This window comes from Anabrus simplex, chromosome 7, assembly GCF_040414725.1.
Source record: "Anabrus simplex isolate iqAnaSimp1 chromosome 7, ASM4041472v1, whole genome shotgun sequence".
Lineage (NCBI taxonomy): Eukaryota > Metazoa > Arthropoda > Insecta > Orthoptera > Tettigoniidae > Anabrus > Anabrus simplex.
Genome location: NC_090271.1, coordinates 206,949,661 through 206,969,491, shown reverse-complemented (window position 1 = coordinate 206,969,491; position 19,831 = coordinate 206,949,661). Strand labels below are relative to the sequence as shown.

Here is a 19,831-nt window from a genome sequence, read left to right as displayed (position 1 = left end):
GCCGTACATAGGTTGATCGGAATACAGTCCATCTGACCTTCAGAATCTAAGATATCTGCTGTATCTTGCTGTAATCGTACAAGTTGAGCTTCAGTGGAATAATCTTTCCTTCCATTCAACCAGTTATTCAATTTGCAAACATGTCTAATATAGTCAGAAATAATGCTTTCCCAAAGCTTACATGCAACACATGTCAAACTGACTGGCCTATAATTTTTGGCTTTATGTTTATAACCCATTGACCACTTAGCAAGTGTTTGTGCCAGTCATCCTGTTGAAGTTAGGAAGCAGAAACAAGCTCATCGGAAGCTGAGAAGAAATGGTTGTAGAACTGTGGTAGATGAGGAGAAAGACTATCTAAATGAAGATGGCAGTTTATGAAGATACGAAGACTGTCCTGTATGTTTGTATTTTCATGTCTGTCTTTATCTCTTCTTACAGTTGCTTCCTCTACCCATACCACCCTGTCATTGCATTTATCCTGTAGTGTGTTTGTATACTTGTTCCTATATGTATGTTTATATATGTCATTCAAACTTTGATGATGATGATGATGATGATGATGATGATGATGCTAGTTGTTTAAAGGCCTAACATCGAGGTCATTGACCCCTGATGGTACGAAACAAGACAAAATGGAATGACAAATTAAAAGTCCAAAATCCTCCACTGACCAGAATTCAAAACATGAGGACGAAGAATGAATGGATGGATATGAATTTAAAACAATCAGTGGATCCGACCTGCAATCTCATCGCATTTACAGAAACTGACGTGAAACAATAACATGGTCTTTTCTTTTGCTAGTTGTTTTACGTCGCAACGACACAGATAGGTCTTACGGCGACGATGGGACAGGGAAGGGCCAGGAGTGGGAAGGAAGTGGGCGTGGCCTTAAGGTACATCCCCAGCATTTTCCTGGTGTGAAAATGGGAAACCATGGGAAACCACGGAAAACCATTTTCAGGGCTGCCGACAGTGGGGTTCGAACCTACTATCTCCCGAATACTGGATACTGGCCGCACTTAAGCAACTGCAGCTATCGAGCTCGGTAATAACATGGTCTAAAGGGGTCCAAAATCCAAGTCATCGGCCTCTCATAATGGTACTTAGCGTTAGGAAAGTAGAACCATGGTATTTGTCATGTTGCGGTACTAATCAAAAGTAGCACAGACTCTCGGCATTCCACACAGTATGGCACTACTCGCAGGTAATGAAATTTGCATATGGGATACAGATCTATGGTGTTTCGCACACTGCGGCACTATTTACAGGGAACGCAAACCTATACAGGCAACACAAACCTATGACATTCCTCACAAAAGTGGACTAACCACAGGGACCCACACTATCCCGGGGTGTTCCTCACATAATGGGTACTAAGCATAGGCAAGACAGAACCATGGTGTTGCTCATCCCATGGTGTTGCTTATATAGGTGTACGAATCACAGGTGCTGTAGAAGCCGGCACCGTACTCTATTGCTACTAATGACAAATCTATTTGGTACCTAACATAGTGGGTCTACGCACAAGTAAAAGCGATCCATGGTGTTCCCCGCGTGGTGGTACTAATCAGAAGTAGTCTCATGGTTGTAATTTGATCATCCCTTGGTCGCCCCTATCAGTCGCCCTTTACAACAGGCAGGGGATAGCGTGGGTGTATTCTTCGTCTGTGTCCCCCACCCACAGGGGGTTGTGTGTTTGGTCCATGAGAGGCATTTTATTTCCCTCAAGTCTGTCGGCAAGCCGGTTAGGAACCCCCTATCCGCCACCTGGGACGCACCACGTGGGAGCATCACCTCTCCCCCTGCTACACCAACGTAGTAGGTTTGTGGCATTCAAACTTCAGCTGATATAAATTACAAATTTATCATAACCCTTGTTCCTATTTCTCATCACTGTTCTGTAATACTTTTTGTCCAAAAATTTGCTTTTTACCCCCACCCCTCCCCCACAACATAGAACCATCATTACAAGCACTTTCAAGCCACCATGAATTATCCTTCTCAACTTGTATTATTGATCACCTCGTATTATTTTATACAGACTTTTTTGAACTTAATGTTTTTCCAGTATCATTTAAAAGTCTCTAAACTATAAGAAGTGTTGTATGACCTATCTCTTGTCCATCGAGCTAACTACACTTCTTCAAAAAATCCATATGAAACATTCCATGTTAATGAACTTTACCATTTTCGATTCCTGTTTGATCCGTATTGACTACTAATGATCGTTTTTTTTTTTTTTTTTTTTTTTCAATTATTGCTGAAGAAGAGAAAGTATCATTTTCTTGAAACATGTACAATGATGACATGAATTAAGTTAGTAATCACCATATACTAATTATGTAAATCAATTCTACTGATTGGCAGACCCCCATTAGCCCTGTTTTCTCACAGACTGTTAAATCATTAAAGCAATTCCATACATCGACTTCTGCTTCCCAACAGGCATGTTATTGAATTGTTATGGAAGTAGGCACCAATGAGTCAAGCAGTTTTTGCTGTGTCCCTTTATAGTTAGCTAAATTACAAAGTTGATCAGCATTAATGGAGATACAAGAAACAAATATCTTATGAGTTATAAATTGCTCCATAACTTTTGAGCAAAAGCAGCAATGTATACTGAAGTTAATATGCCAAACAGTAATGGAAGTATTCCTCAGCAAGAATGAATCTTCTATTACTGCAGAACAATGAAACTCTAGTTTTGCTAAAGCATACAATCTCAGATCATCTTACCCGAAGAACTGGAAGTTGAAAAGCTACTTGAAGTGGAACAACTACGAGCATCAGTGGAAGACTTCTTTTTACGGCGTCGCTGTGCCAACTTCGCATTTCCAACCTCCTGTAATCCAATGAAGTAAGGAAGGTTAGATTAAGTGCAGGGAATTTCCCATATATATAAAGCAGTTGGTCATAGCAATTGAAATAATAGTGTTCACCTGAAGTCTAAATCCCTCCTTGTGAGCCTGATGGAAGGCAAAGAAAGTTTGCTTAACACCAAGCTCGGCAGAGCGTGCTGATGAGCCAGTGGCTAGAACATCAGGTGTCATGAGAGGAGTGGAGGGATACAGTCTCAAATTGCTTCCCTGAAGCCATTCATTCATGAGAAGGTCAGTCATTCTCAGTCTCTTCTTAGGATCCACAGTCAAAAGTCCTGTAATATAACAAAAAAAAAAAACACATCAGCTAATATAGTAAAAATAAATAAGAGAAGTGAAATATCATCACTTAGGAATGGAGACCTTGTATGTAATAAAAACCTGATTTCACAGGAGAGTGAAGAAACTATAATAATTATGGTTTATTAACTCAATGTATGAAAATGTGATACTTACACAAGGCAAGCACAATGTGGTTTCACTCACACTGTGACTAACGGTGCCAGCTGTTAGATAAGAGTTCTCCTTAGAACAAAGATACTGATGTCAGATACGAGATGGCAGTGTTTGTTCATTTTAAGCAATTTTATTGGATACTTTGTATGTAGTCTCCACAGAATGATCCACAGACTTTGTATAGCCACAATGAAATAAATAATGTTTTGGAAAAATTGCAGAAATGAGGTCTCCATTCTTAAGCAAAGATATATAATACAGTACAAATAAAATTCTTTTTGCAATGGATTTTAAAAAATATAATAATAACACAAAACAAAAACAAAATTATTTTTAAAATCTGTATTAACAGTGCTATATTAACATGAAGGTATACTTCATTTCTTATCCAAATGTGGCAAAAAAAAAAAAAAAAAAAACTAAAGAAATCAGATGATATAGAATATTAAGTTTGTTTATCCTGCTTTTATCTCATAAAATATCACAAATTCTTTTTTTCATGTTTTTAATAGTTCACTAACAAGAAGTATGCACAACAAAATTGCTATTTTCAGTTTCTTATACCTTTTGTGAGGTATTTTGCTTGTGAAGAAACATGTGCCCAGGCATCAGCATTGAAGTTGAATTCTCCACCTTTTATCCTTGCCATGACTGCAGCAGCACTGTCGTCCCTGGAGCGAGCATGAAAGGGGGCACGGCCTGACAGCATTGTATACTATATAAAAATAAAGACAAGAACTCGTTAGTATCACCTAGTATAGTTAGAATATATCCGATTATTGTCTTAAAAATAAACCAACCAAAATAACTCCCAGACTCCAAAGGTCACAATTTTCATCATAGCCATCAGAGCCTTGAGTGAAGGCCTCCCTGAGTACTTCTGGAGCTGCATAATGAAGGGTGAAGCAAGGTGTATGCATTGGCTCCTTTTCTTGTTTGAGCCTAGCAAACCCAAAATCCACTATTTTGATCTCAGCTGTATCAGAATCATCAGTGAAGAGAAGATTCTGAAACAAGAAAATGAGATTCTTAATAACCTTTGTGAATTTAAGTTAATAGAATAAAGTCTAAAATGTCTAAAACAAGTTGAATAATATTTCACCTTACTATCTACAACATTTTATACTACCTAAATGTCTTACTCACTCCTTTTACCTATTATAGAGGAAGAATAATGTATTTCAGGAGCAAAATGATAATTGAATTGACCATTTAAATGTGTAACAATTTGGCCTCAAATATTCAACAATATGAAACTACTGTATTTTTGTTTAAACTACATTCTTCCGAAAGATACAAATTAACATGCTGGTTAGTTATAAGTTACCAAATATCTGCAATATCTAATATTCTTGGAGGAGACGACTTATTAGGCCACTTAGCCATAGCTCATGGTTCACGAACAAGGCCTTTACTACAGTAACCTATAGCATGAACCATATGATCATTTTTTAAAATCAATCTGTGTGAATGCTTCTGTTTTTTTAAGGAAGTGATATATTCTGTAGTTTCTTTGCATCATCATCAAATATGTGAATAAACCCTTTAGGACTACGCAAAGTACTTAGAGGCAAGCAATTGCTTTCCTTTGTGCCCATACTACTTTTGTTTTTTTACTGTGGTCTTCCTTTCTGTCTTCAGACCAGGTTGTTCCAGTCTTCTCTGGTCTTTCCTCTTGGTCAACTTGCCATTTGTGAATCTAGGATCTGAAAATGACCCTGTTTTTGACATCTGCTGATGTAATTCCTGCCTGTTTTAAATGTTTTGATTTCACCATTCCATTTAATTGCATCTGTTTTGGCTTTAGCCTACTCTTGTTTTCATAGAATTTGACAATTTGTTTTGTAAGTTTGTCTGGATGCACTATTTTAATACGCCCATTACTGTTATTCAAAAGAATTAGTACTATATATTAATTCATGTTCTGTGACAAATTTCTTTGGTATACATGATTGGAAAATGAGTAACTGAAGAAACAATTAGTAGTGAGAAAGTATAGTGCAGACATTTGTTGAACTGTGTCTCACCTCTGGTTTGAGGTCACGATGCACAACACCTCGGGAATGCATGAAATTCACAGCTGAAACAAGTTTGCGCATTATCTGGCTTGCTTCACTCTCTGTAAAACGATCCTTTTTCCTGATTCTCTCAAGAAGTTCTCCTCCTCGAAGCAATTCTAGAACCATATATGTATGGGCCTAGAAAGAGAGAAATGATTCAAAATTCTACACCTAATCTCATGACACTCAACTTCACAATAATAACAATATTCTCTTAACAATGAACAGTCACTTATACATAAAAGTATCAGAAAAACCAACACATTTCCCAACAGCATTAAAAATATGATAAAATAATTAAACTTAAGCAGCATTTGGAGTACAATATATACAGCAAAAGTAAATAACCTAGCAACTGATTCATTTTTCCAGTTACCAGATACTGTAGAATGAAAGAACTGCCATACAATGCAAATAGAAGAGCTAAGACTAGGATTTAAAACCTGAAGCTAAAATATTGAAATTCATACTCTGTAATACTTCGTAAGTTGGGCACCTAGTTCAATCCATAGGTTATATAATGCAAGTATAGTACTGCAAAACATTCCATAGCACTTATTTTTGTATTAATTACAAGGATTTATTGGTATCTGTCATTATTTTATGAAATCATATTCTCTTTAAATTGAGAATATTAATTAAATTCAAAACAATTGTTTTTATTGTGTATTAAAAAAACCACATACCTCATCATAGTAAACTTCGTGCAGCTTGACAACATTGGGGTGACTCTGACATGCTCGAAGCAAATTAATTTCACGAGTACAATCAATCTTCCGACTCACAATCTTCACAGCAAATTCCACTCCAGTTTGTCGATTGCAACACCTCCGGCATACTGAGAAGCTTCCATCCCCAAGGATTCCCTCCTTAAGATTGATATCATAATTCTCAAAGAAAGGCGATTCCTGTTTATGAAGAAAATACAAAATTATATTCATTCCTTCAATTAAATATACTTTAAGATTTTATAGTAAGTACTTTAACAATTTTAAGCTTTCTTAAAGTACAAAATATAGACTTCGTATTTCCAAAAAGTGATGAAGTAAATATAACTCATGTTAGTATTCTATGTAGTACTAGTAATTATTGTTGAAAGAGGCTAGTAATGGGTTTATCAGCACCTAGTATTCTAGATGCCTGAAGCCAGTAAATATATAAAGTCTATTTAGATTTTTTAAATATCTCCCTTTAAAGATGTTTTTTCTCTAATAAGAGTGCAATATCAATTTTGAAAAACATGAGATTTTAATTAATTTCTATTTACCTTAAATTTACATCCCAACAAGTTGGCACTAGTTGGTTTCCTGTCTGCACTGGGTTGGAATATCTCATCACTGATGACATTTTCACTGAACAAAACTGATGGCGCCACATAGGAGTAGCCCTGCAACAAATTTCTGCATTGAAATACATTTGCCGGAACTTATAAACTTTAAAAAACTGAGCCTGATTTTTCTTTTATTAGAATTTGTAGAGAGATTGACCAAGTACCTTGAATATTTTGTCAAAATTTGGTGGCACAATGGCAGGAGAATCAGTGGGTGTCATCTTTGTAAACTCATCCGAGAAGTTGCTTGTATCCAATTCATTGGTGATTTTAGGAACAAAAGGTGCTGGAATGGCTTTCTGGGCTAGATCTGCCCAATTGGTTCCCTGGAATAGATATTAAAATTGTATATATGGCATTCTTCTTAGGCTACATTAATTATCTCCAAATAAAAAATTGAATTATTACATTGAAGAATGGATGACTCTTCAGCTCCTCGGCATCCCCTGCTCCACCCCCCAGTCGTTTTCGAGGATCCTTCACCAGAAGCTTGGAGATAAAATCTGATACTTCTGGTGACAGTTCATCAGGGATTGGTGGATTTGTCTTTAGTATTCGTCTGTTGATAATAGAAAAGAAACAGTTTTTTTAATTATCAATGATTAAATAATAATGGAATTTCTTAAAAAGCACCAAATGCATTAAGGAAATACAAATACCAGTATATAAAGTTTATTTAGCATTGAAATGATTCTAGTAGTAGTAAAGAGTGTTCAGAACCTAGCACCATGCATTGGTCTGCTGGGCTGGCTTTTGATAGGGTAGATCATGGGAAACTAATAAAACTGAGTTTCAATATACAGTAATAAGGAGTTAGGAGGATAAGTTGTGGCTTGTAGTTGCCGTGGCCTTAATTAAGGTACAGCCCCAGCATTTGCCTGGTGTGAAAATGGGAAACAACAGAAAACCATCTTCAGGGCCGCCGACAGTGGGGTTCGAACCTACTATCTCCCGAATACTTGATACTGGCAGCACTTAGGCGACTGCAGCTATCGAGAATGTCAAAAACATATCAGATGTAAGGCTGATATGTTTTTGACATTTTTGATATGCTCTATTGGTGAAAAATATCTAATTCCCTCCATGGGAATTTAGAATTTTCCAGCTATCGAGCTCGGTGCTTGAGTTTAAATGTACGGATAAACTCGCCAAAAATTCAATTATGTTTATTGGGAATAAATTTAGTTTGGTTTCGTATTTAAAGACATGCTGTGTATCTACTTGGTACTGAATTTACAACGTTTACAATCACTTTAATCTTGGATAGTAAATTATTTGTGTCTTCACCCAAGACAAAAAATTCACTTGCCATTTGGAGGCCAGCTATTATCATTGTATGTCTGATGATACTATACTAATAAATACTATTTTTAGAAACTCAATGATGATGTTTGTTTAAAGGGGCCTAACAGCTAGGTCATCGGCCCCTAATGGTACAAAATGAGATTAAATGTAATGACAATTTAAAATTTCAATAACATCCACAGACCAGGAAAAAAAACGATATTGAAGAATGAACTGATGGATATGCATTTAAAACAATCGGTGGATCCGTCCCAGAAAGTACCATAAACGATAGTATTACTGACCAAGGGACTGCTTCTAAAGCACAATCCTGAATCGAGGGTGGTCCAAAGGGGTCCAAAATCCAGGTCAACGGCCCCTCATCATGGTACTTATAGGCAACACAAATCCATGGTGTTGCTCACCTAGGTGTACTAATCACAGGCGCTGGTATTCCCGTGATGTTCCTCATATAGTGGGTACTAATCAAAGGCAACGCAGACCCATGGTGTCGTTGATATAGTGGTACTAATCACAGGGAACGCCCAGACCTGTGGTGTTTCTCACAATGGTACTAATCATGGGTACTGGAAAACCCAGATAGACTCACCTTCTGCTGCTACTAATCACAAACCTATTGTATACCTAACATAGTGGTACTACACACAAGTAAAGGCGACCCATGGTGTTCCCCGCATGATGGTACTAATCACAAGTAGTTTCATGGTCCTAATACAAATCATCTCTTGGTCGCCCCTTTTAGCTGCCTCTTACGACAGGCAGGGGATACCATCGGTGTATTCTTTATCTGCGTCACCCACCCACAGGGGATTTCAGAAACTCAATGAACAGTGAAAGTCAAATAACTCTACAGCATTGTGCAAAATGCAGCATGTATTATCATGTAAATGCATTTTGTTGTACTGGATAAACAAGAAAAGTTTTGCTTTCTTTTCTTATTGGAAACTCATTCCCATCCAGGAAATTGTAAAGCAAAAATTGTTACACATTAGTTTCCTGTAAATGTGCAAATGTAAGAAAATAAAGCCATGAGGTTTCTTCTGGCTGTGATTGTAGATCCAACAGTTTAATTTCCACATCAAAGTATGGTCAATATAATGCAGCAAGAATGGGAAATATCTTCACATATCCATGATTTCAAGAGTCAGTTAGCATGGAAAAGTAATGTGCCTGTTGCTGCTTTACTTATGGCATAAAACAAGGTGTAAACACTTCAAGAACATTGGCCTCACATTTAGTATGAGAACATGAAAATTTTGGCTCAAAACACACTTGAATTAGTTTTAAGAAGCAGTCATTTCTACAGAAATGATTTCTTTAATCATATGATAGGCCCAAAATATGCAGCACTTTCAAGATCTCTGTATATTGGTAACTGGGTCATCATGTTTGAAGACTTTGCACGTATTTCAGCAGATGCTAAATGTTTTGTTCTGCTGCTGGCACACCTACGTGCAACAATAAAGTTCCCCTATATACATATTTTGCATGAGATATAACTGTCTGAATTTGTATTTTTTATAAACGGATATTTTTCCTCCAAGTCACAGTTGAAAATACTATTTGTTTAGGCATTGTTCTTTCTTGTATAGCATAAAAAAAGCACTTTTAATACTGTTAATGGTTACATAGTACATCAATGAGCATGCCGTGGTAGCTAAGTGATCAGACGAAGTCTGAAACAAACCCAAAGAATTTGAGATGTGCAGAAGTAATGCCAACCGGGACATTTGAATTTTACAATCTGCGAAGGACATTTGGGCATCCTGCCGTACTTGCCAATTTTGGGAGAATAGGCATAACGAAAGAAGGACTTCTGGTCAGTAGTAGTAGTAGTAGTAGTAGTAGTAGTAGTAGTAGTAGTAGTAGTTCTTACCTAGAGATTTCTTGCTGACCATTGCGTTCCCCTTCAACTGTGAATGGGGATGCTCCCGTAAGTAGTTCATAGGTGAGAACACCTACACTCCACCAGTCTACAGCCTAGAACACACAAAATAGATCATATCTAAATGAACTGATTGGCTGCTTGATTAATTTTTAGAAACTTTTAACAGAAGTCATCAACTTCAATAAAGAAAGAGGAAGAGGAATTTTGATCCCCCCCAGTAGTAGATGTGTTTGTTTAGAAGAAAATTTGACATAGGAAGATAGAGAAATAAATATTGGTTGAGAGTTTGAAAATCTGATACAAAAGGGAGAGACCAAAAGGAAACAGCAATTAAAAATATTAAGATTCATTCCATATTCTCACTCTTCCAGGGACAACACATGTAATCTCTTTTTCATATTATATCATAACTGTACTACACAGCAAATTTAATGCAAGAATAACTTATGAAAGACTTATAGTTCAGAATGCCACACACCACTCCAATTTTAAACCAAACTCTAGAGTGATACATCAATGTGAGTCGTAAGAGGAGAATGTGGCTTCATTCTGAAGACTTTGGACATCTTTACCAAACAGTTACCTGTAGTTATCTATTGGGGAACTGTCCAATAACCTGTCCTTCCTTATATGCCTACATTTTTTTAAACTTCATTGTTATGATATATGTAAGGACTGTGATTAAGTGAAACGGTATTAGAGAATCTCTACATATAATGTTCCATTGTAAACATTAGTGATGGTTCTCCTAAAAAGATAAGAAAGGCTTTAATACAATGGACTTGTTTTATCTTTGTTTTCTATTGTGATAAACATGAAAATACTTTGCAGATCCTTGGACCTAACTGACGAACATATCTTAGTTTGGGCAGTACCGGTACTAGGTTTCAAGCGGTCAGTAAGACAGATTGTACTGATATTCATATTTATATGCAAAACTAGTGGCACTTCCTTTCAGAAGAGATTTCTTCAATTATCCTCACAAGGCTGAGTGAATACTAACCTAAACTTCCATGGGAAGGAAATATCTGAGACAATATCAGAAATGGAATCTGGGATCATCTAGATAGTACACACATTAACCAATAAACCATATATGCAATCAAAAGAAACTCTAAAGGAATTCTGAATGTTATATAGCAGATTATTTTTAGGATAAGGTTATGATGAAAGGCATAGAAATATTCTTTAAGGACAGCGATGGTTCCAGAGGACCAGGAACGAACCAAGAAGTCAGATTTTCAAATTTCAAAAAACTTAATAGAAAAGTTAAACAATAGAACCAGGCAGAAAAGACTCTAGCATGATGACAATGTATAAATGCACTTTCACACTTTTCAAAATAATAGATAATATTCGGCATATATGGCTAAAAGCCTTTTTCCACAACCCACTCTTTCGGCTGTCTTCCACACATTTATTCAAGATTTCAAAAACCCTGTTCACCTTTTCTGAATTATGTAATTGATATGAGGAAACTATTGCCCATGTAAAGAGCCAGTGCTCTTTTGTCAAAATTATGCATAAGGATTGTGACAATACACCTCAAATTTTTTCAAAAATATCAAAATGGGAGGGTGGTTCTTGTAGATGAAATATTTACTAAAAGTTTTGTTCGTTATTCCTGTAAATACTGCCATAATGGAGTGAAGTTTCTCAACAGTGAAACTTACTCAATTTTACCTAAGAACGACTATGACTGGGAAATGCCTTAGTAACCTAGCAACGATTTCAATTCAGGAAGAGAAAAGCTTCTACTTCATGTGTGAATCAAATGCAATCATTAACAAGTTTGCCTCACAGAAAGCATATAGCATGAACATGAGAGTAATAGGTAATTAATTTATATGTACTGTATATGGCACAATATAATCATATTAAATTTTTATATTTTCCAGAATGTTAGGAAATGCATAATTTACAAACAATTTGAAATATTCTGTTAAATATTCTGATAATGCGAATGCATCCATTACATTTTAAATACTATGCATCTTTTGAATTTGATGAAAATCTTAGTCAAGCATGACAATTCATTTAAATGGAAATTTCTTGATGATATAGCAGGAGGTCTGAAGAAGTCTATGCAAATGTACAGAAAGTTTTATAAAACTTGGAAATAAATTTTCAGCCTATTAAGTCATGTTCAGTACATGCTAAAGAGATATTACCTATAGAACAAAAATGGCCTACCAGATACTAGTGAAATCTGAAACTTGTATCTCTGAATGACTCACCTGTTTAGGACTGAATACACCACACTTTATTGTTACCATTTTTAAGAGTATTTATAATGTCTGGAATATTACTGAAGGATCTTGGGAGTCTATGCAAATATGGAGAGGCTATGTGTAATCCTTGATAGAAAGGAGAGGTATAGGAGAGATATAAAAATGGCTACAGGGAATTAATTATTGGTAGGTTTTTTTTTTTTTGCTTTACATCGCACTGACACAGATAGGTCTTATGGCGACGATGGGACAGGAAAAGCCTAGGAATGGGAAGGAAGCGGCCGTGGCCTTAATTAAGGTACAGCCCCAGCATTTGCCTGGTGTGAAAATGGGAAACCACGGAAAACCATCTTCAGGGCTGCCGACAGTGGGATTCGAAGCCACTATCTCCCGGATGCGAGTTCACAGCTGCGCGCCCCTAACCACACGGCCAACTCACCTGGTAATTAGTTAATGAACACACAGGAGATATAACTCAATAAAAGTACCATTTAAGAAACAAACACCTCTCTATTATATAACAGCAAAGTAATGAGCTGAACAAATCAAATAATTGCTCAGTACTGTGTAATGAGGTTGAACTTCGACAGAGTAGCCATGCAAATCAGATGAAGTAGGGCAAGAGAGAAAATAGCAGACACTTTCACTGGAACATGTGCTGGCTGGCTTGGCTGGTGTTGCTAAACCAACAGTGTGATTCACACTGTGATACAACAGTGTGGTTCTTTATTATGTTCCTCTGAGATAACATTTGTGTGACATGTACTGGATTTATCTTCCAAGGGATGAAACTAAACAATCAATTCCATTGTAACACACAATAATTTAAGGCTGAGCTACGTTATTTGACCAAAGTGCTTTGATAGTTCCCAAAGGTACAGAAGCTACAAATATTAGCTACCAGTATTTATATTTTTAAGACGAAATAACTGTCTGTTATTTCTTGATGGCTGTAATTTGCATTTGGCACTGGCCAGAGCAAATTGTAGCTTGTCTTATTTATGGCTGTGAGAGTAGAGTATGGAAGCTGCTAAAGAAAGGCTCTTGGCTTGAGCAGGAATCTCTTCATAAAACTGTGTACCTAAAAATACGGGATTTTTCACAAAAATAAGGGACAGTTCACGAACTTGAATTTTATTGTATATTAAAATTCTTCCTTTCTTATTAGTTTTATTTTTATTTGCTACTCTGTATGTCTTCTTTCTTGTACATCAAGGTGAACATAGGTCAAAACATGTCCTTTAGACATAATGTTTAGATAGGTCATTTAAGTGGTAATATTTTATTGTACTGAATATAAGTAGCAGTACCCAAATAAATAGTGGAAAAAAAAAAATAATAATAATAATAATAATAATAATAATTATTATTATTATTATTATTATTATTATTATTATTATTGTTATTATTATTATTATTATTATTATTTATTTTAAAATGAATTACAGAAATAAAAATATAGACAAATATCCACCAGCAATCAGAAATGTTGTGTAATCAGCTAAGGTTGATAATGTTTTGTGTGGTGGAGAAGCACAGAACACTTCTGGTAGTGCATGAGGGATAAGTTCACTCTTACAAGAAAGGATGATTTTACCTCTGTGACTGTCATTCTCTTTAAGGATTATGACAGCCATTATTTATTTATCTAAACTAGTTTCCTTTCGAAGAGCCAGGTTTCCTTCCTAAATGAGTAAAAATGAAACAGATAGAAAAAATGTTTCTTAGCCAGTGGCGGCTCGTGAAAAAATCGTCCTACGTGCTACAAAAAACAAGCTAAATACGCTGTTTTAAATCTGCATATTGCCATGATGAACAACGCATACTTCAAACTTGGTAATACTACTACTACTACTACTACTACTACTACTAATAATAATAATAATAATAATAATAATAATAATGGTACAACTTTTCTCACAATTTATAACTCAGAACAAACAAAAACAACATTAATTTGGAAGCAGATGAATTCTTCGACAGCTGTCTACGAGATAAATAATTCATTGGAGAAATATTGTTTTTACTAACCTAATGGCGCAACTTACATCAGTGCAAATAGAATCGTGGGAATATAGATCCCCACTAAGAACACTAATTTAATTTCACTTTATATACACTGCAGTGGATAAATAATTTGATAAATCTTCGTATAAACTTTAGCACTAACACAATGACAGAAAAAACACGCACCAGTAATATAACCGCAAGATTAAAAACCGCACAAAGCAACTGAAAGAGCTGTCAACTGATTCATCGAGACCTCCCCTATTACCAGAGTAAATGTCCGGCTCCATGGCTAAATGGTTAGCGCGCAGGTCTTTGGTCACAGGGATCCCGGGTTCGATTCCCGGCAGGGTCTGGAATTTTAACCATCATTGGGTGTACGTGTTGTCGTCATCATCATTTCATCCTCATCACGACTCGCAGGTGGCCTACGGGAGTCAAATCAAAAGATCTGCATCTGGCGAGTCGAACATGTCCTCGGATACTTCCGGCACTAAAAGCCATACGCTACTTCATTTCACCAGAGTAAATTACATTGTAATGCGGATGACATTTAGGGTCAGTCAAAGATTCTTTGACTCACCTACCAATTCCTTATTTTTGACACAAAAGGAAGATGGATATTTTAATAAGCATGTGTGAGATAGATTGCCTCCACTTACGCCTTACTTTCGAAACCAGACGATGCTACTCTCTAGTGGCAGATTCGCTTACCACGTTCAACATAAGCACCGCCGTCTCGATCCTCTTATACTGCCTGCTCTATGCCACTAGTTTAACACAGGGAGGCGCGACTACCAATATTTCTCCAAGTCGCCGTTAGAGTGCAGCAGTAGACGCACAATCTTCGCTGTTAGTGTGGTGTAGCACTGTGTTATTGGTGCATGAATGTGTGTGAAAACCTGAGTTATTTCGTACAAGAGATATTTTGTATAGAACTGTGAAATGAATTAATCATGTTATGCTAATAGATATTTCAAAAGTGATTTTAAGGTCTTGGTACTTGTTTCTTTCCGTTCATGCAAGGTATATTTTCCGTAGAACTGAAACTTCAGATTCTTTCCCCGAAATATTCAACTGTTGTGTATCATTTTGCCAATCGCGGCAAGGTGGTTCGCAGCCAGAGGAGATACGACTCCATGAAATGCCGTCTAGAAGAGAATTAAGAGAAAAGCGGCTGTCGGCTTTATCTAGGCAAGGACCTAATAACGGAAGTAATTGGATATCCTCGGATTACTCTCGCACCTGTGCCTTTACACCTTATTTCGGAAGGTGATGGAGCCTCCGCGGCTCAGGCGGCAGCGCGCCGTCCTCTCACCGCTGGGTTCAGTGTTTCAAATCCCGGTCACTCCATGTGAGATTTGTGCTGGACAAAGCGGAGGCGGGACAGATTTTTCTCCGGATACTCCGGTTTTCCCTGTCATATTTCATTCCAGCAACACTCTCGAATATCATTTCATTTCATCTGTCATTCATTAATCATTGCCCGGGAGGAGTGCGACAGGCTTCGGCAGCCGGCACAATTCCTATCCTCGCTGCTAGATGGGGGTTTCATTCATTCCATTCTTGACCCGGTCGAATGATTGGAAACAGGCTGCGGATTTTTTCAGAAGGTGATTAAAGCCGTGGAGGATAGTGGATTCCTTGTGATAAGAATTGTGACGGGCAATCACAAAATAAGTGTTCATGTTTAGACATTCTGGACAACCTCAGATATCCAGACGATAATATTCCAATCAAACTAGACACAGGAAATCAAATCCTTATTGCGAGTACTAGGTTTGTGTTGTTGAAGAGAGGATGGAGTGCGACATTTATGTCAGCGACATCTCACTGCCTAGAGCTTCGACACCGCTAAATGGAACTGATTATGCATCAGGACAGAGGAGGAGTTCGATACCCAAAACCTTGTTTTGTTGCTCTGGTGAAGCATCTGCAGGAGTTCGTTTAAGCTGCTGTGCCCTATTGTCGAAGTCCTTCAAACGTACGAGCGTAATACGAGGACCTGCGACGTATTTCCTTTCAGAATACCGGGCGAGTTGCCGTGCGGTTAGGAGCGCGCAGCTGTGACCTTGCATCCGGGGGATAGTTGGTTCTAACCCCACTGTCGGCAGCCCTGAAGATGGTCTTCCGTGGTTTCCCATTTTTACACCAGACAAATGCTGGGGCTCTACCTTAATTAAGGCCAGGGCCGCTTCCTCCTATTCCTAGGCCTTTACTATCTCATCGTTGCCATAAGACCTATCTGTATCGGTGCGACGTAAAACAAATAGTAAAAACTTTCAGAATGTATTTTTTTTACAGTGTGAGGTCAAAGAACATCAGTAAACTGTTAGTGCTATTATCCTAACCAAGTTCGTAAGACCTCTATTATTTGATATTGCGTTGGCAAGAACACAAAGAGTACGGTACCGGTACCACTCCAAGCCTTCGTCCAAGAAAATCTTTAAATTGTTTATGAAGAGGACAACTGCGACTTCAAACAGGTAATATTGCCGATGTTTAATATTAGTGATGTAATTTACGAGCTTCAGTGAGCATATGACCACACTGCATAGTGTTTTGTAGGCTGTCGTCATTAGAATAAGTTTAGAACATTGTGCGTCTATGGCTGCCATCTAGCGGAGAAATTTTGTCGCCGCGTAGTCGCAAAAAGGCTTGCACAGAGCAGGCAGTATAGGAGGATCGAGACGGCGGTGAACATAAGCACGGCCGACTGGATCCCTCGCTGCGCTCCGGGTAGCGGGAGACATCGAGTAATTCTACCCCCTTGCGGGAGAGGAAGTAACTATAAACGGGATCAGTGAAAGTTGATCCCGGATTACGGTATACTCCGCCGGCTAGGGGGAGTGTTGCAAGCTTGGCTGCGCCTGCGTATTGCTTCCTTCAGGCTGCAGGCAAGGGCTCACTTCACATGAGCACGAGCCTTGTTCCCCGGGAGAACGGCGCTAAGTGTTCGACAGATCTCGTCCTGATTTTCACAAAACACAAATTCATATCGTACTCAAAACAACGAAAAGGCACCAGGATAATTGTACTGCACATAAATAATATTCCTTACAGTTCCAAGCTACGTGCTGGAGCCCGGTAGCACGTACTGACCGGCCGCCACTGTTCTTAGCTCTCAAAAGGGTCTTCATTAAAACAGATAGGGAATCTGCAACTGCCCTAAATGCAGATCAGTATTGATTGATTGACTGATCCTGATCTGTAACAATATTATTTGTTTCACATTTCAATAACTATCTGTATGATTTTCAGAGGTGCCAAGGTACCAGAATATTTATCTCAAGGAATTATTTTACATGCCCATAAATCTACAGACACAACACTGGCATATTTGATCACCTTTTAATACCAACAGACAGGGTAGGAATCGAACTTGCCAACTTGAGGTCAGAAGGCCAGCACACTTCAGTCTGAGCCACTCAGCCCAACTAACCTAAATCTCAAAGCTGGAGTGAATGTTAAATTATTTCCCTTTCTTCACCACTTTTACTGTGTTAAAGCAGTTCTTCTTGAGTCACAGTGGGTGAGTAATATTGATTTCAACTTAAGCTGTGACCTGACCCACATGGCTGACCTACATCTGGCTCTAGATGGTCTTGCAATGACCATGCAAAGATGCAAGCAAGCCTTGCCTCACCTTGCCTAGACACTGCACAAGTAATGCACGAGTATGTGCTATATTACATCCAAATAGAGACAGACAGGTCAGGAAAGAAATAAAAAGCAGAAAAAGAACTGAACACTAATTATATTTCAGCACCAGTTATCTGACAGCTTTCCTCACACCAAAGAAATTCTATGATTCTAGATCTGCAAGGCTTGGTACAACTTCAATTAGCCACCTGCATATTATGCACACACAGTGGTAGAGTGGTACAGTGAACTCCTACTTATTTGAGCTAATGAAGGGGAGAACATGCACGACGAATCAAATGCAATGAAAAATGTATTGGTAACATAGTAGGGCATTTTAAGACATACCAAGAAAGAGTTTGTTTCTGAAAAAGAGACCTTTAAAACCTTTTACATTTTGAAGGTCCACTACTACTACTACTACTACTACTACTACTACTACTACTACTACTACTACTACTACTACTACTACTACTACTACTACCTTTTACCCTACATATTCAAAACATGATTGCACTTAGGTTAAGCAGCGCTAGTGTTTATCACGGTTGGTAAATGAAAAATGAAATGGCATATGGCTTCTAGTGCCGGGAGTGTCCGAGGACTTCGGCTCGCCAGGTGCAGGTCTTTGGATTTAACCCCCATAGGCGACCTGCGTGCCATGATGAGGATGAAATGATGATGAAGACGACACATACACCCACTCCCCGTGTCAGGAGAATTAACCAATTATGGTTAAAATTCCCGACCCTGCCGGGAATCGAATCCGGGAACTCTGTGTGACCAAAGGCCAGCACGCTAACCATTTAGCCATGGAGCTGGATGTAGCATCACGGTTGGTAGACAATAGCAAGGAATGCAGTGGGCATGTCAGTGGACCAAGTAGTCAACACAGTCTTGCATTACTGATGGACAAGAATTTTAGAGAAGAATTTCCAAATGCTAAAAAAAAAATGCAAAACCAATAGTATGAATTCAGAATGTAGTATGTGTTAATCATTCAAGGGCTAGCAACATTAGAGCAAAAGAACCACTATATCACCAGGGACTGACTAGTTGACCAATGTTCTACTGTATTCTCCCTTTTAATTTTTTTCTAAAACTTCCAATTTTTGTTTCATTGTTCAAGCAACTTTCAAACATTTTTCTTAATTGAGAACGGAGCTTTTAATTAAATTTTCACAGAGACACAAGACTGATAGCAGTGGATACATACTCTGTTGCCACATGGCAGCTACATTTCTTAACAACTCCACTTTCAGCAAGCCAAGATCAAAAGTGAGAAAAAATAAAGTGCACTACAATGCATTAAAAAAAAGAAGGAAAGGTTGCACAAATAATCTGAAAACCAAATGATCCATACATTAATAATTGTGAGTCTACTGTAAATAATAAGCAAGACCGTAGAACAGGGTCAAATTCACATGTGTGACAATTCGCACCCGTGACCCCACAGGCGTGAGAAAAAGTGGTAGTAGTAGAAGAAGAAGAAGAAGACTGAAGTTAAAGGAAAAGGTAACAGAGAAATAATTCAAAGATAAAAGTTCCCCTGAGAAATTATTCCGAGTGATTTAATTTCATCATTTCCCTGAAAATTCTGGATTTTACTTCAACTAATTAACCGACTAACCAACCATGTAGCTTTTACATTTCAAGCTCTCACAGCATGCCTTGACTTATGATATACAAATATTATGCAATCCTCCATAATTGTTTATTGCCAGCTGGATAACTTTGCTTGAAATATTGAATCTTTCATTGTAAGATCATTTTCCATAAATGATTGGTTAATTATTTCAATAATTATATGGTTTGCAGTGTGTCACTTTACAGAGAGGATTTAACATCAAAATGGACTGTTTTTATAAATGCACAAACATCTAATACCACCTGCCTTCTTTTACCATTTCAGTACTAGTCACACATTATTTCAAACTTTCTTGGTGCAATCCTAAGGCCCCACCCAGTAACTGGCCCCAATTCAGTTGATCTTGACCAGTAAGCTGTAGTATAAGCATTACAAATGC

General features: G+C 37.7%; 1 protein-coding gene across 1 annotated transcript in view; it reads right to left on the bottom strand.

Annotated features, from left to right (window-relative positions):
- The window catches only part of LOC136877474 (ribosomal protein S6 kinase alpha-5), a 202,203-nt gene that overhangs the window by 5,060 nt on the left and 177,312 nt on the right, over positions 1–19,831 (bottom strand). The window contains exons 7-16 of the mRNA XM_067151539.2: positions 9,913–10,016; positions 7,140–7,290; positions 6,896–7,057; positions 6,669–6,788; positions 6,088–6,309; positions 5,369–5,539; positions 4,142–4,348; positions 3,906–4,056; positions 2,946–3,160; positions 2,743–2,848 (exon numbers count right to left, since the gene is read on the bottom strand). Coding sequence (XP_067007640.1) covers positions 2,743–2,848; positions 2,946–3,160; positions 3,906–4,056; positions 4,142–4,348; positions 5,369–5,539; positions 6,088–6,309; positions 6,669–6,788; positions 6,896–7,057; positions 7,140–7,290; positions 9,913–10,016 — 1,609 coding nt within the window. The remainder of the gene's footprint in view (positions 1–2,742; positions 2,849–2,945; positions 3,161–3,905; positions 4,057–4,141; positions 4,349–5,368; positions 5,540–6,087; positions 6,310–6,668; positions 6,789–6,895; positions 7,058–7,139; positions 7,291–9,912; positions 10,017–19,831) is intronic.